A 21,528-nucleotide genomic window follows, 5' to 3' on the forward strand; every position below is an offset into this window, starting at 1 on the left:
TGTTACTTGATTCTGAAGACGAAATATGTCCTCTAGTGCGGTTAGATTGCGAAACAAAGATCGAACGCTTCTGGACGACATATCTGAAGATGCTGACCACACTGAAAGAGCGTCTCCATGGTAACCAGGGACTTTGCCCTTATCCTCAGGCAACCTATTCTTGACCTCACTTGGGAGAGAGGGGTCAAATAATGAACCAAAGGCTATCTTTGACCCTCTGATCTTCCACTATGTAGAACTGGATCTCTAGGATATAGAATTTTTTTTCCTTCGAAGCCAGATACTGCAGAAAGTATCCATTTCTTTTTTCTTGCACACATATATACATTAAATGAGTCGCACTGTTTAAAAAAAATCTTGCAATTTTATGCAAGCAAATTTTACCTCTAACAACTTCAGAATTTAATATGCATTTTCGTACATTAGAAAGTAATATAAGAGGGAGGTTAATTAGAAAGTAACCTAAGATTAATTTATATCATGCTTAGTTAATTGATTTAGAAGGCTTTAAAATAAAAATTATGCTTTAGAATAATGAATAAATAAAAGAAAAATAAATAGCTGTTTTTTGTTGTGTTAATCTGTATAAATTTAATGGATGAATTTAAGGAATTAATCGTCCAGAGAATTTTATACAATAAAATTAATTGACATTGGAGTAACTAGAGAATAGTCATAAAAACACTTTTCCCATATATGAATCCCTAGCGGCCTATCCACGCAATTAAACGGAATGAACTTTCGAATATTGTTATTTGAAGGAATGAGCTTAAGATTATGGTGACGTAAAACAATAGAGCTTTCACGGTCACGGTTACAGTGAAAAAACTTCAAAATTTTCCAAAGTTAATATTTTTTTTTTAGTTAAAAGGGACAATTTGCCCTGAAGGGCTATTAATTTCGTTTTGGCATTTTGCGTTGATTCACTATAAATGTCGGGTCACTTTTCAAATTGTTGAGACCAAATATTATCGCCCTGTGTTGAATTAAAAAAAATTAAATAATGAAGAATCTCCATAAATATATGTGTGTTTCTTGCATTGGGATAAAACAACGGTACCTATAGACATCAAATGTTGAATTATGTAATCTTCCACCGAATATGGGCATCTGGAAGCCTTATTTGGAATTTCAAATTTGTTTTACTATCGATTTCATATTTTGTAAAACTTTAACGAATTTTTGATTAACGAACTCGATGATTTCAAAGCGAGCGATTGACATTGAACACTGTACAATTAAAAAAAAAAAAAAAAAAAAAAAACTTTTTTGTCTCCAGCGCGCGAGATTGTGTATCGAAAATGCTAAAGATATGCTTCATTTTGAAATTATTTTGTGATATATTTGTTGAATTGGATTCTGATTCTGAGTGGGAGTACGTGTATGTTTCTGAATATCTGCATAATAAATAGAAGTAAGAAATTAAAAATTTTTAATATTTCTTCAGCTAAGATATTTTTATCTTATATGGTTGATAACTTTTATTTTGGTTCAGTTAAGTGCACTACTGAAGATTGTACTACCAACGTATTAAACTTTTCTCTTTAAAATCTATAATCAAGTTGAAACAGTATAACTCCTTTAGATTCCTCAGTGAAAATTATTTCTTAATTCATCAGCAATATTTTCTCTGAGATATGTGCATTAAGGGCCTTGCCCTATTTATTGTGAAGTTACGCTGATGCTTTTACTTCCTGTAGATTGCAAGACATCAATATGCAATACATATATGATAATTTAAATAAAGTATACGTCACTCTCGTCACTCTATTACTCTTTGCTATATTTCTGCACTGCTTAAATATGTCTCTATATATAGTTATGAGGAAATTCAGAGAAAGTATTAACCGGCCCATCCGACTGTTGCCATTGCAGATTCTGGAACCTTTTCACTACTAGGTTTCCATTTGATGTATGAGATTTTTGTCACATACTTTCGAATTTTTTTGTTCTCATATTCATTGAAAATATATTATATTAATTGCAGAATCTACTTGTCCCCCTTTCCCATCAAGATTATGATATTTTTAAGTATATTTTCAGTCGCCTTGTTTGAAATTATATCTTATAACCTCTGCTTTAAATTTAGTTAATGAAAGAAGTTGCTGAGTTTAGCATCCTTTCTATAAATAAATAAATTGCCTGATTGCATAATTAGAGTGAAGTATTTTAAGGGAGTATCTATACCAAGGAAGGGAGGTCCTTCGCCGTCCTGATAGATAAAATGATTACCAGTGTTGACTTTCAGATCATCGGACCTGGGTTTGAATACTGAAGAAGGCATAGATGTTTATAAATGCGTCTGCATGGCATGAGAGCACTTGAAATACTGGCGAGTTCAAGTCCTCTCAAAAGGTTTGCGGGAAAGGAGATCCGTCCTCCGGAGTGTTCTCCATAAAATTTGGGACTTAACTTTACAGTTAGTGAGATAGGACTCTACGACCAACAGTGAAATTGAACCCTCCCTACAGTTCCTACATTTCTACCTACAATCTACTACTTCAATTCTACAGTTCTACCTGTAGCTACAGTTTGGTTTGGTTTACTTAATTACGGCAAAGCGTACTAGGGCTATCTGGCAAAGAGGAGGGATGCCTTCGTGGAGGACTTTCCAAAGGAAAATGGCTCGTATACGCGTTACACATGGGGAAAACCACGAAAACTCCCATGCAGCCAGCCCGTTCGCGGAATTACCTGTAGCTATAGAGGGCCTTCTAAGATAGCATAGCTCATGTGAGTTTTATGCATTACGAAAATCATGAAAGAATAAAAGAATTAGGCATAAATGATGGGATATGGCTTAATTATTATAATTGTCTTCATAAATTTAATTATAAACATTACAAATAAATGTGATTTTAAATTAAGCGAATTGTATAAAAACAGTGGAATAATAAAATTGTACATTGTAAGGTGTAGGGGAAAATTTGGACATTGACCTATTCACAGAAAAAATTATTCATTTGATTAATTGTTTTACATGATACGAAAACCTGGTATGAATATACATTATCAAACTATTTTTAAATTGCGCAAGAACCAATAAAAATGTTCTAATTTTATGCAGTTAAAAATATATTTGACTGAAAGGCTTGCTAAAATCTTTGCCGTACATAATTTCTTCGTGTTATTTATAATTCGAAGGAATAAATTCCTGTTTGCATTAGAATATGATGAGAATATTGTTTATGATTAATTTTGTTTGCAATATGTTCTTTATATGGACAATTTTTTAATAAAATTTACCAATTTTAGGTATATTCATTAATCTCAATCCCAGCTTGTTTTAATGAAACAAATGCATAAACCGCACAAAGAATATCTATATACAGACTGCATATAATTCTTGGAAAAGTAAATATTTCTCTCCCCTCTAAGATATTTTCTGTCGCCGATTCGGTGATCGAAGTTCCGATAATTCTCTACAAAGTACAAACAACTGTTTCAAAAGGAAGATAAAAACGAAGTAATACAGGAACGGTGACGAGAAGCGAGTGGGGAGTTTGAAATTGAAAAATGGAGCAAAAAAATAAAATAAAATAAGCCCTGCCTATATCGGGCGTAACGACGGAACCACTGTCACAATCATCATCATCACGATTCCCCTCCCCTCCTTTTCTTTCCCCCATTCCCCAAACAAGGAAGGGAAAATAAACATGACAAAAATAAAATTTCACCAAGGACATCCATTGGAAATCGAAATGCTCCCGCGGTTAGAATCGAAATCGTTTTCTTCATCGGACGCAGCCACATTCCTTAAAACATACAAAGCAAAAATAAAAAAAAATAATAATGATAAAAAAGCAATATTATTCCTACGTTTATCGTTAGAAAGCGACATTCCATGAGGGGAAAAATATTTTTTAAAAAAACAGATGGCAGAAAACAGTTGACATTCTCCTCATTTATATATATAGCTATACCCTTTCCCTAGATACACATCTATCTATATTTCTTTTCGCGCAGATATCTATATAACTTTTTATTTCGACTCCTTAAAAATCGTTACGAACTTTCCGCGATTCAGGGAAGCATGCTGACCGCTTCTGGTTGACAGTTAGCACCGCTGAATGTCTTTCAAGTCTGGCTTTGCAATCCGCTTTAGGAAGGGAAAGAACTGATTTACTGAAAAAAACACAGGGAGAAAACAAACTGCTATTGTCTTTTGGCGATGGTAATTTAACAAACTTAAGAATTATCTGTAAAGGAAGGTACTCAACAAATGGTACATGACATTGCTGATTTTGACTAATTATATAGAGTATCCAAAAATTAATTGTACCATTGCATTTAAAAAAATTAAGCTGATTGACGTGAAATTAATTATTAAGCAAGATGAGATCTCATTAGTCCAAAGGGGCTTTGTTCCTGAAGGACTATTGTTTTCGTTTTGCGATTTTGCGTTGGTTCACCATAAATGTCCGTTTCACTTTTCAAACTTTTGCCACCCAATGTTAGAGTCCTGCATTATATTTGAAGAAATTAAATAATGAAAAATCTCCATAAAGGTATGTATATTTCTCGCATTGTGATAAAACAACGGTATATAGAGCCATCGAATTTTGAATGACGAATTCCTACTGCGAATATCGCCATGTGGAAGCCCAAATTTGAAATTTGGAATTTGTTTTATTATCGATTTCCTATTGTGTAAAACATTAACAAATTTTTGATTAACAAACTCAAGAATTTCAAGGCGAGCAATGGCAACGTTGTACAGGAACAAAAATTATCTCCAGCATGCGAGACTCTGTATCGGAAATTCTAAAGATATGCTAAATTTAAAACTATTTTGCGATATTACTCTTGAACTGAATTTTATGGTTTAAGTGCGAAGAACGTGATATTTAATAAATAAAGGTAACAGACAAAATGTTAAAAAACTGCCTCTTTGGACGTGATTTAAAATATGAAACCTTTCAGGTATTTTTGCAATTTGTTTTTAAGTTCTTTTATTAATAAAACAGTGTTAGAAATATTCTACATTATCAGTCGACTTGCACAACATTCGAATCTACAATGTGATACTTCTTTGATTAGAAGTAAAGTGTATGCTTTGCATCGGTGTTAAAATACTATTAGACTTCTTTCTAGATCTGTTGATAAAGGTGCTAAACTAAATGTTTAATCTTTACAGAAGGTAGTGTAACAGAAGCCTCCACCCCTAGCGATCAAAGTGGTAGCGGTGAGGAGGATTCCGCAGCTAGGTTACGACTGAAGAGGAAACTCCAGAGGAACAGGACATCTTTTACACCAGAACAGATAGAAGCTCTCGAGAAAGGTAATACTGTTATCAATATTTGCGTTGCTGTAACAGAGGTAGTATGGTAGTGTAACTCAGAGCAGTTTACTTTCAAAATTCACCAATAATGTAATCTTTCATTCAGACACTCTTTTATATGTTGTGAATGACTGACTGACTATTTAATTTCATTAAACGATCGTCAATATTATTACACACTAACGTTTATTTTAAATTAAAAGCTGCTATGTATCTAGAATTCTCATGAGTACCCATAATTCTGTCTAAGAATATTTAATTACACTGAAAGTTAAAAAAAAATTAACGAATGTCACAGAATAAAAACAAAACATTTCATACGGAGAAAGAAGAGGAGACGAATAGAGGCAACAGGAAGTTGATAACGCCAGAGCATAACTTAGAACTTCTGCTTAAGTTACAAAGGGTTACTTTTGCATTGCGATCACCTTTATGATCACCTTTATTTTTAAACCAATCTATTCTCTGCGATTGTAAAAATGAAATCGTAATCATCTTAGCGTTGCCATATTTTTTCTGTTTCACTAATTACTATTCTTGCTACGGTAACTTTTAATCAAATAGTTATTACTTTCTGGAAAACATTTTATTCCATAAAAAATTTACTTTACAATTTTATCTTTTTTTTTTAAATTTAGAATTCGAGCGAACGCACTATCCCGATGTTTTTGCTAGAGAGAGGTTGGCAGCAAAAATTGATCTCCCTGAAGCAAGAATACAGGTATGATAACTATTCTTGGTTTTGAGATTTACATCATCCTATACTTAAATTATGCTGTACCAAGCAGTTAAGATTTTTCCTGAATCGATGTTGTATTTAATACTTAGAAGCTTATTATATAATAATTTTTGAACTTCATTTAAAGAAATGTAGTCCATTGGCTTTCCCTTAAGAAGCCAACGGTGTAAGAAAAAGCCAACGGACGACATTTGGACAATATTGGTAATAGTTTACTAGTTACAGAAAATGCTATACGTTAAATTCTGCTATCGAATGAATTAAGTAGTACTATTTAATATATAACTAAAATATAATTTTATTTACTTTTATTTAGAAGTCACATTTTTGTTGTTCATTTATAACTGCTTTTACGATTTTCTTTTTGCTTATTAGTTTTGGATAAATTTTCATAAATAACTTACATTAAACAAGCATATTGATTTCTGAAATATTAGCAACATTCTTTCTGAGAAAAATCGCAGAAGATTGCATAAACAATAAGTTCTCAATTAACCGATGTAATACTAAGAACAATGTCCACGGTTAACTAAAATCACGGTTAATCCGACAGTAGTTAAAAAAATGATAACTCATATTTGTAGTTAACAGAAAATATATTATTAATAATTCGTTTATATTTCTAAGCATTTTAAGTTGGAGAATAACTTAATGACGTTACTTAAATTAAATTAGCATTCAAAACAAGAACACACTTCGGAACAGGAAGATCAATGTCAATATTTCTTTTGCCTCTTGATGGGAAGCAAAAGATTAAAAACTTAAATTACTTTTGCAATTTAGCAGTTTATGTTTAATTCATGATTTAGCAGTATTTTTGTATACCAGGTTATGTAAAATTAAATTTTACATTGTTGCTGCTTAAAACAATTCTTACCAACTGTTACGCTCTCTGTTACTACTGCTGTTATCGCAAGTATTTTCTGTTTTTGTATTTCTCACTGAAATTTTGCATTCTTCTTAATGATTTGTGATAATGATTTTCCCATAGTTCTGCAGCAAACTTAACATTTTTTTAAGACAAGTTTTGGTTAATATGTTTCGAGTTAATCGGTAGTCTACTATGCAGCTTTTGTGTATCTTTTGTAGCATTATTATTGGCAAAGATCGAAAAATGTAACAATACAATATTTATGTAACTCAACAAAATTTTCTATAATGCAGTAGCTAAACCATTTTAATTATCAACATAAGTGTCGCAATAGTTTCACAGTAATATTTTAGTGATTTAGAAGAGACATGCTTAATTTGCTATAACCCCATCTACGCTCAGTTATTTACACAAATAAATATATATATATATATATATATATATATAAAAGAAATAAAGAAGTTTAGATTATATGCTTAAAATTATTTATTATTTTTGGTTTCTTCGGGTACATGTTTAAAAATGTTTTTAAGTGTCTCTAACAGGATCATAGATAATTCATATTTCTCATATTTACTATTTTTTTAAAGGACATAACATAAATCTCCAAGATACACCCCATTTTTAAAATATTAAGTGGGCTATCATTAAAGCCCCAAATAGATAGCACGTCCATCAAAATTAAATTTGCTATTAAATATATAAAGATACAGAATATTGAGATGTATAATTACTAAGTTAATGAATATGTTTGACATGTTTATTAATGTACAATACAAAATAATTTGAAGACAATAAATATATCACTCAATTCAATATGTTCCCTCTGCACTGCGATTGGAAAAAAAGTTATTGTTTTCGAGCAACAATTTAATGAAAAATCACTCTAATTCAATGAAATATAAGTTTGAGTGTTTTTACATTCAAGAATAGATAAAGATATCTTTAAGCATTTCTATTATTTTTCTGAGATCAAATTTAAACATCCACAATAGAGCTCTATTTTTCTCAGAAACCATAATTATTTGCTTCTCGACAGGTTTGGTTCTCGAACCGCAGGGCGAAATGGCGGCGAGAGGAAAAGCTTCGAAATCAGCGGAGAGCGGCCGAACAAGCAGCGGCGTCAGTGAGCACGGCGCCCGGGCGACTTCCTCTCAACACGGGCTTCCCTAATTCTCTCTACCCTAGCATAGGACAACCCATGGCAAGCATGGCAGAGACATACAGGTGTGGGTTCGTATACTTTTTGGATTCTTCTCTATTTTCTCGCACTACTCTGCATATAACTGCATTGTTTCTTCAATTCTGTAAAGCATTTTCCCTTGTTCATTTAAACTAAAAATGATTCATATAACCGATTAATTTCAATTTTCTCTAATTATTTGTTTCTTTCACTTATTTTGAACCATAAGTATTGCATTTCTTCCTTAGAATTGCAGTTAATATAGTAGTTATTAGTGCATTTCTACACAATTTATAGTTTAGGATTTTTATTGTTACTTTTTTTGTTTCATAATTAATTATTACCTATCGATTCATTATTTCAAATATTTTCCTTTGAACACTTTTGGGCACTTTATTATTTTTGAATTTCGGTTGCTATTTTTAAGTTTGAATATTAAAAATAACAATTGAATTTTATATTTATTTCTGTACCTACTTAATTTTATATATATATATATAAATTATTTTACATTTATTTGTTTTATATATATATATATATATATATATTACCTAATGTTATATGTATTTTCTTTTTTCCTTCTCATTTTTAAATCATATCTTCTTATTCTTCGTCTTTTCCGTATGCATACGTAACTAGTCGTTACGTAGCCTTCGAAACTAGTCTTCATAACTAATCTTAATAACTAGTTAAGAAGTAACTTCGTATCGAGCGTGCTTCTTCGCATCAACTTCGTAACTAGAAGCCCGCTCGATGCGAATTCGGGAGGTCCAAAGTTAGAATCTCATTAAGGGCGCTGCACAATTTTCGAGCTCCTGTATCGATATAACCAAACGACTCTCTATTTTTTGAAAATTTACAATACTATTTTAAATAATGCATCAATAATTTTTCAAATTATTTTTTCTAAAGCTTTCCTATAACTGAGAGAAAAACATACGAATACAAAATTTAAAATTAGGAAAAAAAGCAATCTTAAACTGGCATAATTTTGAACAAAACTTCTTCGATTTTGAGGGCGATTAAACATAACGCAGCCTCCTCTTCTTCAGAAACGAAACATTTTTTTTTTAACTAGAGGGATTTGTGCCTGACTGTCCTTGAAATCGATTTATTCAAAATTTAAACCTAATCCAATTATTCTGAAGTTTTATTCAAAATCTAGGCCAATCTAAAGTAAATATTTTTGCCTATTTTGATTTCCTTTAAGCACTTTTAAATCCTTTCTTCTTCTTTCTTATAATTACTTGTTTCTCCGTAATTTTCTTCTATCGATTTATTTTTAAATTATCTTTCATATTCCATTTTTCTTTTATGCTTTTTTGTAAATACTCATATACCTGATCAGCATCCCTTCAGTTAGTTGTGTTTTGTTAGCAATGGTATTATTTTATCACGAATCTTTACGTTCATGAAACATTTGCTGTTCAAATACTATTCTTTGTACGTATAAATTAGAATATCGCTCATTACTTTAAACAGCGATTTTTTTTTTTTAAAGACAAGGCGACATTTTTACGATATATAATATACGTGGAATTTTATAGCTAAACGATGTAAAGAATGAAATAACAACTGAATTCTCATAACCGCTCAAAAAGAAAGAGTATTTTTTCCTAGCGTTGAGATGAAAACTTTTTAACCGCTTACTCCAGATAAAAAGAACCTCTACAACAGCCTTTAGTTGAGTTCTGGATAAAAAGATGAATGCATGGAATACGAAAGTATGAAATGAAGTCGACTTTTTAGCAAAATGACCGGATTCGAAGTACAAACTGAAGAATATTAAAAGCTCAATTTCCCATTTCGTTTGTTTGAAATCCAAGAAAATTCATATTACAACAGTTTTGAATACTTATACAAATATATAGCTTGAGTGCAGCATCAACAGAAACATAATCAAAAAAGAAATCAGGTAAAGTAACAAGTTTTAGCAGTAAAAACGAAAAGATCATCATCAGTTTTAGAAAATTCTAGTTTTTTTTTTTTTTTTAATTATTATTATTATTTTTTTTTATTTTATTTTCATGAAAAAATTGGCTTAGAAATTATAATTACGATCGTATTCACAATCTTATCACATATTAAAGTTTTAGTTGACGCAGTACAATTAAGTGTACAAAAACTAGAGTCCTAAATACTTTGGCTCGCGATATTCGAGTTACTGTTATTGTTTGAAAAAAAAATAAGTCTCAGAGCAATTGATTTTAAGCAAATATTCAGTTTCTTCTGAGGAGAAAAAAGGTCGCACACCTGAAAACAACAACTTTCAAAAGTGCATCATTGTGCGAAGTGGAACATTTTACATACAAATGTAATATAACTATTATGTCAGTATATTTATATAGCTCGAGTGATTTGCTGATAATTCTGATCTGTAAAATATAACGAAAGTGTTCCCCCAGAGCAAAACATTTACTGTGAGAGAAAATTTATTGAAATTTAATTCAAAACCTAGTTGAATTTTGCCACTTTATTAAAAAATAGATTAGTACATCGACTTTAAAACCCGTTTTAATAATTTTAAATCTTTTATTGTTCTGAGTAATAACAAAATTTCTGTGCAGATTTGAAAGCGTGAACAAAATTTCTTACGCTGAAACAAGTTATAATGCATTGGTGTAAAAATGTATGTCACATGCTAATACTGATAACGTAATGTTTGTCTAAGTCGGGAGAAAAAGTAGCTATACAATGATCTCAAATTTTAAAAAAAGTATAATTAATTAGTGAGCAAAATTAGCAGTTAATTTTTTACTAAAAGGAGCCGCACAGTTTCAGGTTGTCTGATAGCCGAAATACTATGACAAAAGTTTTCAGTCGAAATTTATTTCGTCATTTCAATAAGTATTTCGACTCAATACTTTCGTCAGTATATCTGTACTCTTTACAACAGACTTCGTCTGTCAGTGTATCTGTACTCTAGACAACAGATTTCGTCTGTCAGTGTGTCTATACTTTATAGAACAGACTTGGTCTTTAGATTGAAAAGAAATATTTTCTGTCTGTTTATGCTTTAATTTTACTCTTTTCCAATTTTAGTAGTATTATGTTTTCATTTAAAAACGTACATATGAAATCTATTCTAATAAGCAATACTTTATTTATAATTTCTAGTATCAGTGAGAAGCTCTTATTAATTAGTTTTTTTATTATTGTCATATTATTAGTCCAAAGGGCCTTTGTCGTTGAAGGACTTACAGTTTTCGTTTTGCGATTTTGCATTGAAAGACTATACATGTCCGTTTAACTTTTTAAACTGTTTCCATCAAATGTTAGAAACCGCATTATATTTGAAAAAAATAAATAATGAAAAATATGCATAAATATATGTATATTTCTCGCATTGTGATAAAGCAACGGTTCCTAGAGCCATCGAAATTAGAATGACGTAATCCTCCTACGAATCTGAGCATGTGGAAGACCAAACTTGAAATTTGGAATTTGTTTTATAATCGATTTCATATTTTATGAAACTTTAACGAATTTTTGATTAACAAAGTCAATGATTTAAAAGTGAGCAATGGCAACACTCTACGGGAGGGGAAAAAAACCCTTTTTATCTTCAGCGCGCAGAACTGTGTATCGGAAATTCTAAAGATATGCTTATTTTAAAATTATTTTGCGACACTGCTATTGAACTGAATTTTATGGTTTAAGTGCAAAGAACATGATATTTTATAAATAAAGGTAGCACACCAAAAGCTAAAAAAACGCTCCTTTGGACGTAATTTAAAATCTGAAACCTTCAGATTTTAATTTTATATTTTTAAATTAATTATTTTAAATTTATTTTCCCTTATTTAATTAATTATTTTAAATTTTATTAGTATTATTTACTCTAATATTCAACTACTTTTCTTTCTTTGCAGTACGATACCCACAATGCCCACCTACTCCACGAACATGACACCCAGCTCTTGCCTGCAGCAACAGACGACAACGTACTCGTGTATGTTGCCCCCGGGGAGTGCGAGGAGTTACGATCCCCTGTCCCTCGGTAACTACACGCGGCCGGCCTGCCCCACGGCGCAACCGCATGTCATGCAACCCGTCAACAGCCAATTCCCCAGTGTCAACAATGGCAGCGCAGCATCAACAGGTAATGATTGGATTACACTGAAATTCCATCATAATTGCTTCTAAACTACAGCTACCTCTGCCTGTGTTTTAGCACAGAATTTCTGACTGAACTGTTTTGCAGTTGATATGCAGGTATCCTCTGAGTAGAGCGGGAGATGTGTTTTTAAATAGCATTTTGTAAACATAGCTTTATAGGAGACTTAGATTGCTTTAAAAAGGAATCGTTTCCAAAACAGTTCTTTTCAACAAGATATTTAATTTTATCAGGAGAAAAATACAGAAAACTTCACTTAATGAAATATATAACAGCAAAACGAGGCGTAAATTAAGCAAAAGAAATGAACTAATGCTCTTTTATTTCGCATAGAAAGTAAATTTTGATCGTTATTCCTATTTTGTTTCAAAACATCAATCAGCAGAAATATTTTTGGCAGTGGCAGAAGGCCTTTTTCGGTTGGACATTAAATTAGTACTCAACTTGTTTAGATTTTTACTCTGCTGATCTAGTTGTCTACAAAGAGATTATTAAGATTCTGCTGAATACTATCTGGTAAATTGTTTCTTAAGTTTATTGTATGGTGCTGGGTTAAATTTATCGTTGCCTTCTGAAATGATATGGTACAGTCCATGAAGGGAGCATTCTGAATCCTGCTGTATAAAACGTCCCGTCTTTCTCGAAAAATAAGTTCGTTCTCTTGATAATATAAAATAAATCCCTAAAAGAATTTACAAGAACCTTCAGTTGAACATTTCCCATTGATATCTCCTGCATATTTTCGATGAATGTTAGTTAATACTCGCCTCGCATTAAACTATATAGTTAGAATCATCTGTCCAAGTGTCCTGTTCTATGAAAATTGCTTACAATTTATGAATCAAATTATATCGAAGTTACAGCCGCCCAGTGGGTATGGTGGTCAGGGAAGGTACTGCGATGCCGAAGGGCCTGAGTTCGAATCCCGGAGAAGGCAGGGTCGTAACTGTCCGTCCCTTCATGGGAAAGGCGATGGTGGCCCACCTATTAGGTGCCTCCATAATAAAGAGACCACCACATCCGGCCTTGTATAGATTAATGAACTGGGTTACATTTGTAATTGTTCACAATCCGCCATTGGAAAAAAAAAATATCGAAGTTACATTACACGATTTGGTTTGTTTTGATCATTTGAATAAGGCTGTCTGCTTAAGATAAGGAAGGGCTTAATGGCGACCTTTTTAACGAAAATTAATTCGTATTTATGTTACACAATGGTAAGACGCCGAGTACGCCATGCGGGCTGTGTATTCGCTGGAATTTGAACCAGGTGGAAAGATCAGTGTTCAGCAGACTTAACTGCTTGGTCGTTGGTGGGCTTTTAAATCCCAAGAGTTACTTACCATTTTAAAGAGTGAATGGATTCGGTTAGAAATACATGAAAATTGCATAAATCTTTAAATCAAAGGCAGGGAAAAAAGTTTCACTAGCCAAGTAAATTACTAAATAAAGGTATTCTTAATTAGGAGTTTAAAAAGTTTACAAATTTCTAAGATGCTAAATTTTAGTATTTACAATATTTTTCTTTGTAAATGTCTGCTGTTATTAGATGCAAAACACGCGTTTCAAAAAATTGTTCAAGATCGCAACTTGATGGATATACTCGTACTTGTGATCAGCATAGTCAAAGAATTGACTGAGATATAAAAACACTTTATTTTAAACTTTTAGTTAATTTTTTTTAATTTTACAAAATAATGAGCATATTTTATTTATGTTCATCACCGAATTCTTTTTATCGCTTTTTGCAACCTTTGCAGTTTTTCACAGCTGGATTAACCTTTAAAAAATGTGCATGCGCTTACATGTATTTAAGAAAGTCGGCACCACAAAAATTTCATACTGCCAATTTTACCATGAAAAGATGATTCCATGGTGCAGTTAGACTAAGAACAAGAGAGAAGAAATGGAGGGAAAAACATTGGCGCAAATATGAGGAGTGATGGGAGCACCATAATCTTTTAAGTGCTTGGAGCCTCTAAAACTTTTAATCCGGGTCAGAATTTTCTAACAAGTGGCGATATTTCGGTTAAAACTGTTTGCCTATTTCTGATCTTCCAATTCAAATTTAGAAAATATGACGGCGATATGATTTCAACTTGATTTAGTCTGATGCATAATTTATAGCAAACTCTTCATTTGTGTTCATGTGAAACTAAATATGCCTAAACGAATGCAAGTCTTGTGTGGCTGAAGACTATAAAATGGAACGATGTATTTTTCTCTTCTGAGGTGGCGTAAGCTAATGAAATAGTCATTCATGCCCTAGAGTGAGAATCCAAATGCATTGAATCCATCCCACTTTTAAATTTCTATTTATCATCTTTTTAGCACTCTTTACATATATACGGGGTGAATCTGAAAAAGTGCTCAAAACTTTATGGGGTGATATAACGCAGTTATACAAGCAATATTCATTATAGAAAGTCTGGACGGAACGCAAAAGGCAAGGCGCTAGATCGGATTGCAAATGGTTTATAAAAAAGGGCCGATGCTCACGCCAACATATATATATTCACCCTGTACATATATATATATAAAACTCCATGTATATAAAATCCATGGATAATAAAAATTGTCTATCATTTTCTATCTCTTTGAGAGGAGGGAGAGATCGTATGACATTCAGTGTCAATTATTACCAGTCACATCTCTGAATGTATAGCTTATGTAATTTGGCAAATTTAGGGAAAAAGAAAAGTAATGAACTAATAAATGTTTAATATACGATTACAAAGCTGTAATCTCCATTCCTGCGTGACTAGAAATACGCGGGGAAAAAAGCAAGATGAATAAATGAGGCTGAAAATTTTAGACAAAAATATAATTAACTATGAATACTTGTAAAGAGCTAGCAGTATGTGAGTAAATAAACCAAGCAAGAGCCGTAGATTGTGTAATAAATCTATAAAAGGAAGCATTTAAATTTTTTTTTTACATATCATAGGATGTAATCGACTGAATGAAGGCAATTTTATTACTACCTTAATTCAATGGATTAAATTATATCAGTATGTTTAAAAAAAATTTGTTTTTCAAAATAATTTTTTAGAAGATGGAAAAGTAATATAAATTGCAACTAATAGGGAAAAAAAAAAAAAAAAAAAAAAAAAAAAAGCTAGCGACAGATCTATAAGTGCAAATAAATTAACATGATAGGCAACAAACCCTATGTAGGAAAATTCATTTTTTCGCTTCTTCAGTTTTACTCATTTGATTTTTATTAGATTAGTTATTTTACCGCCGTACAACATTAGACTCATCATGCGTTCCTTGTGGGGCGCCGGAGCTGTTGCACTAAACAGTTGCGGGATCCGGAAAATACCCAATTAGTGTATCTAAGCCGCTCTGCTGTCCGGACCCGCTTCCACCTGTCACCTGCCTGACAACATTTGTATGTTTCAAGCTTCACAAAAATATGTCATAAGAGCTATTTTACATTCTTTTACATCATTTTTAACTAAATTAAAGTTTTTTAATTGGTTTTTATTAGTTGGCTTATTTTTAAGCATATTTCCCATCAATATCTTCAACGTTCAGTTCTTTACTATAAGTTAAAAAATGAGGAAGTTCTATGTTTGTGAATGGTAACGTTTGAAAATTTGGGAAAATATTCAAGTGTAAAATTTGGAAATATAACAATTTTTTTTTTTTTTTTTTTTTTTTTTAGGTTTAATATCTCCAGGAGTCTCAGTCCCTGTCCAGGTTCCTGGACAATCCAATGACTTGAATATGGCATCGAACTACTGGACTAGGCTGCAGTGACGTCATCCTGCCACCACAGACTCCAGCGACCTCGTCTGTCTGTGGCTGCAATCAGAAGAGAGGCAGAAATGCATGAAAGGAATTTACGAGGACATTAGAAACAATTTACAACAGCAGCAAACAAACAATCAATGAAAAATTTTAAAGGAGAAACTTCATCACTTAAAACAAAAAAGCTTTCGCCATTAACTGGCATTAACTCTCGAAATCATTAACGGTGATTTTCACTAATTGCTGTAACAAACATGCATTTAATACAATTAGAAAACGGGTTCCAGTTCAGAAGTTTTATGAAAACATTTCCATATTTGAAAAAGTAAATAATGCCTGCTTTTCAGCATTAGTTGAACTAAGCAATAAGGGACTCTAGTTTCAAATATATCATATTCAAAAATGGTTATGCATTTATTATTGATTTTTAATTGAGTCAAGAATGTGCTGAAGAAATTTACAAAAGAAGGAAATTCTTGCTTTATGTCTTAAATATTTTTAATTGATTACTTTAATCAAAATAAGTTTTATATGACGTATTTATATTTATTTTATAACCACATTTATATGTAACTGTATAAAATTAATTCCATAACACGTTAAAATCACGTTTTTTGATTTGACGAATGTAACAGGATGCTAATTACTGTTGAATTAAATTATTCCCTTGTGTTTGCCGAGTCAACAACTAATGCTAAAAGTATAGATTTTCAATTGCTGCCTATGTAATTTTACACAAAACGTATTTCTAATCCTACAGTAATTATTTGAGTTGCATTTAACTAAATAATATATTCTTTCATAAAATTATGTGTACATTTTAGTTAATGATCAAATAGTATACCTATTCTCTTACCATTTGTAAAGAAAATAGTTGCTTGCATTTTTATTGTATAAACTCAAACTGTAAATCCGCATGAGCCCTTAGTTAAAAAGTCTAAGTCTTTCGTTAAAATTCAAAAACTTATAATTTGCATGATTTAATTTTCAATGAAGGAAAAAAAAACTATGCAAAGATAAAATTTAATGGGACTATTTTTAATTATTAATTCTTATGAAATTGAAATTTTTATTACCTTTTATTAATTAAAAATGTACAAGATTTATACTTTAAAGTTTATAACTTAAAATCTTTTTATGAAACATGACTGGATTTAGAATTTATTTTATTTTTGTTTAAAAAAAAAAAAACTTAAAATAATTTTCTGATAAAAAAAAAAAAATTGAATTTTATAACTTAATTTTTTTTAAATCCGTAAGATAAAATATTAAATTTTATCGCTTTTCAATAGAACATATTTTTTTTTAAATAGCTTAATTAGGTTGTTTTAGCATTTTGTAGATCATCTTAATTTTAAAAATAAATTCCTTCCGGTTTGTTTTAAGTTATACGAATTTTATAAAAACATATTTTATAATTCATCTTATTATAACTGAAGAATTTTCTATATAAATTACGAAACAAAGCCAAAAAACGCATTGATTATAAAAATTGTTAGGTCCAGAAACTTTCTGATTATAAAAATTTGTGTTCTTGATTATTATAGCAATACATGAACGGCAATCTTTGTCATACACACATGGTTCCCTAGACAAATTGAGAGAAGAATTTGAAATCTGTGATATGGTGATGTTTACTTGAAATAATAAAAGACGACTAGGCTGCTGTTATCTGATGTGCCAAAATTTGCTTCTACCGTTTCAGCAAATTGCAAGAAGAGATAAAATATTCATATGCCATGTATATTAGATATGTATGTAATATAAACATTTCTGATTATGTAAACAATCACTATAAAATATGATTTGTGCCATAAGGAGTCGTCCAATCTTGTACATTTTAATGTGATCACGATGTCGAATATACCATTACTTGCGCACAGGATTACATATTAAAACTTAACTATTTAATATTTATACGCTTCATAGGATTTTAAAAACAGATGCTTCGGCGCTTAGACTTTCTTCCAAGAATACTAATTAGAAATAATCTGTCAACATGATTGCTTTTATTTTTCCACGTAGAAAAAGTTTATTTTCCTAGTAGAATATATCAGTGTTAATTGTAAAATGAAAACACTCGCTATGTTCTTGTAAAAATATTGATATGAAAATGATACATGAAACCATAAATTTATGTTGGTTTATTTTAAGTTACATTTTGGTATCAGTATATTTTGGAATAGAGAAGGAAGATATACTTATATTTTAAATTTTATAAAATTTATAAGAAAAATAATTAAATTCTTCATTACATTCAAATAATTACATTCAAAACTAAATTGAGAAATATCTGAAACTAAATTAAACTTCAAAACATTGAATAGAGCTGAAATACTAAAATTATTACCTTATTTAATATAAGTATTTCAAAATGAACTTTTCTGGGTGCAAATATTTTATAAATGTTTAAAAATACCAACATAATACCATAAATGAATAAGGTATAACAACAGTATTTGATTTTTTTGGCCTCTTGATATTAACGTTTGGTTTAAAAATTATATAAATCAAAATATGTATTGTGAATATTAGATATGTTAATAATGTTTCGAAGGTAATATAATTTGCTTGCTAAAATTGCTATAGGAAATCTTGGTTCGAAACACAAAGCAATGTCAAATTTAAATTGGGTTTTTTAAAAAATTCTGACTTTCGATATTGAAAGTACAATGTAAAATAATGACCTAAAAATAAAAAATGGGCATTTTCTAAACATACATTTTAAATATTTCAAGCCTATAATTTAGAACATTAAGTTGTTATTTCATTCAAAAGATCTCATAGATTCTTATAAATGAAAATCTAAATCTATACCTTATTCTCTAAAATCTAATATTTATCTTATTAATCTTCCTACTATTTTAGGAATCTAAATAGCAGTAATGCCTCCAGGAAAACATATGCAGAACATTTACGAAGCTTCACATCACTGAAGCTTCTGGTTATTTTGAAGAAATAAATTGTTGAAGTATTCTTTAATTTTCTCATGAAATCTTCCTTAATTTTTAATACTCTTGTAAACTATTCTTTTTAAAGTAAAATTTCACTTTAGGGCCAAGAAAGTGTTAAATCTGGCGAGTCACAGAGACGATAAGGACAGGACAATTACGTTTTTGCTTACAATAAATTACTATTTGATAGTGGCATTACAAGAAGTAAACTTAACAGCGTCTAATTATTAAGTTTTTGACTCCGTAACAGCGAGTACAGGCGGGAAAACAAAAAATTCCAGTTAAATATCTTTCTATAAGTATTTCAAAGATTCTAGGTAACTAGTTCAAATATTTTAGTAATCACTGTTAATTTAGTCATTAGTTTTCTTTTCCAACATAGCTGAAACTGGTGAAAAGAATTAAGAAAACATAATTGTTGTATCAAATTCATCAGAAGACATGCATATTCCTTAAATAAACCGAAGATTGTCCAGAACTCCTCAATAATTAATTGCGCACAAATTATATTCCTTCTTTTTAATTTTTCCATTCTTTAAAATTTTACTATAATTTGCTTATTTTTTGCGATTGCAGCTAGTATTCAAAAGCTAGAATATGTATCTCTAAATCGAAAAAGAAATAAAGACCTACACATCTTCTATTAATCTAGTTTAGAAACAGTAAGACTTTTGTTGATATACATTAAGAGAATTTAGGTATTTATTTTAATTTTAAATTAAAATTTAGATAAATTTAGGAGGACAGTTTTGCTGTACAAAAACTATCAACGAGTCGTTTTTATGCAAGCCACGACAGCATTGATGAATCAAATTAAAAATATACCATGACAAATGATTTAAAACGCAATAATCTCTTTTAAGCAAAATTTAAATTTTCACTTAGAAGAAAATAATGAAAATAATAAAAAAATACTTACCTGTTATTTTAAATATTTTTTTCTTCCCGGTAGGCTCAAAAAGTAAATAAAAACATTTTCAGAAAGAATTTGAAATATAAGAACGATGTAAATGTATTAATAAAGTTTTCTGACCAATATAACTATAAATACAATATTATGAAATATTTTTAGTGCGTATCAGTGAAAAATTTTGTAACGCATTGAAAACATACATTAAGATATACATAACAACTGCATATTCAAAGTCCCATTTTTCCCGTACATCAATAACGTAAGGGAAATGTTCGTATCAGTTCAGTTCAGTTGACGATGAAGGGAGACATCTGATCTTTACTAATGGTTAGCAGGTATCGCCCCACATTTATCATTAACTAGATTTATTTTAATTTTAAATTATAATATCCAGATTAATTACATTTTTAATGTTATAATACAGGATTTAAAAGTATACTTTTTCAAACGCATTTACATGAAAGAGGAATAAAGGACTAAAAATAAAATGAAGTTTCATTAAAAATAAAGTTCAGAAAGTCCACAGTTGATGGAGTTCATAAGTTCCATCAAACATTCATAAAAACGATCGTACAAATAATCATGCTTTAATTAGGTCTTAAAGTTACTTTTCATAAAATGATTTATATCTAATTGATATCAATGTGAACTTAATTGTAATATGTACTAAATTAAACACTTGCTTCATCATAAGTGCTTTTTAACTTGAAAGAAGGCTTTGGAAAATTTACGAAATGGATTACTTTATCAAACAGTTTCTACAGTATTTTGTATTTTAATGCAAAGGTGTTGTACATTTAAGCCCACTTAAACGAAATATTATATTGTCTGTCTGAAGCAAGTAAACAAATTTGTATTACATATTTAAATAAATTATTAATAAGAGGAAAAAAAAGCACGAAATTTGAAAACCTTTCAAAGAAATTCAAATAATTAAATTATTAACTCAAATAAATTTTTAAAATGCAACTTGGGAATCCTTCTCTTTTCTGATTTTTTAAATTCAATTTAGATTATTTTATCGGCAAATGAAATTTGTGTATAGTGAGTAATATAGTGTAAATAGTGTGATTTTTTTAAAAATATTATTTATGAAATTCGTGGGACTTGCTTATTGTAGCAAGAGCATTCAATCGTCAAACACAAAAGTGGTCTTCCTCAGTTTCATGGCGCAAGACGTCGCGAGAGAAAAACAAGAGAGAACTATCATTCCTTTTTCAAGAACGATTGTATAATATATATATATATATACATAAAATTATGATATTATAGATGCATAGATACGACCTGTTAAGTTACGTCGACGAATTTCATTTCAAGTGCTTTGTGTGTATCGTTTGTAATAAACTTTGTACTTCACTTGATTTATCGTCTTTCATTCATATATTATTTCCTTTCTTCGGAAATATATTACATTCTCGAAACGGAACTTTAAATATACATTTATCTTACAACATTCAAAGTTACAAAGCGCCATAAGGAGATGCCCTATTACTTAATATAACTGAATGTTTATTTAATGCTCATATTTATACATGTACATATTCTTATTAAATTTGCACTTAATTATAAATAATTTAAGAACTTGAATTTGAAAGAATAATTTGCTATAATTATTCTTTCGAAAATTAGTATTTTAACTGATTTTAATAAATATTAATAATAAATTAACTTTTTTTTTTTTTTGGTTTTTTTGTTTTTTTTTTTTTTTTTT

The 21,528-nt window shown here is 30.2% G+C and overlaps 1 protein-coding gene across 5 annotated transcripts in view; it reads left to right on the forward strand.

Moving 5' to 3' along the window:
* LOC118189713 (paired box protein Pax-6-like) overlaps window positions 1-21,178 on the forward strand; it is a 259,790-nt gene extending 238,612 nt beyond the window's left edge. For 4 of the 5 annotated variants that reach the window (XM_085817499.1, XM_085817501.1, XM_085817502.1 and 1 more), the window contains 5 exons: window positions 5,138-5,281; window positions 5,920-6,002; window positions 7,931-8,124; window positions 11,947-12,176; window positions 15,862-21,178. In XM_085817499.1, coding sequence (XP_085673625.1) covers window positions 5,138-5,281; window positions 5,920-6,002; window positions 7,931-8,124; window positions 11,947-12,176; window positions 15,862-15,956 — 746 coding nt within the window. In that variant the 3' untranslated portion in view covers window positions 15,957-21,178. The remainder of the gene's footprint in view (window positions 1-5,137; window positions 5,282-5,919; window positions 6,003-7,930; window positions 8,125-11,946; window positions 12,177-15,861) is intronic. The other variant, XM_085817500.1, reaches the window with a different exon arrangement.
* The last annotated feature ends 350 nt before the right edge of the window (window positions 21,179-21,528 follow it).

Source organism: Stegodyphus dumicola, chromosome 5 (assembly GCF_044657685.1).
Source record: "Stegodyphus dumicola isolate Sdum_Otavi_A_Nest chromosome 5, ASM4465768v1".
Classification (NCBI taxonomy): domain Eukaryota; kingdom Metazoa; phylum Arthropoda; class Arachnida; order Araneae; family Eresidae; genus Stegodyphus; species Stegodyphus dumicola.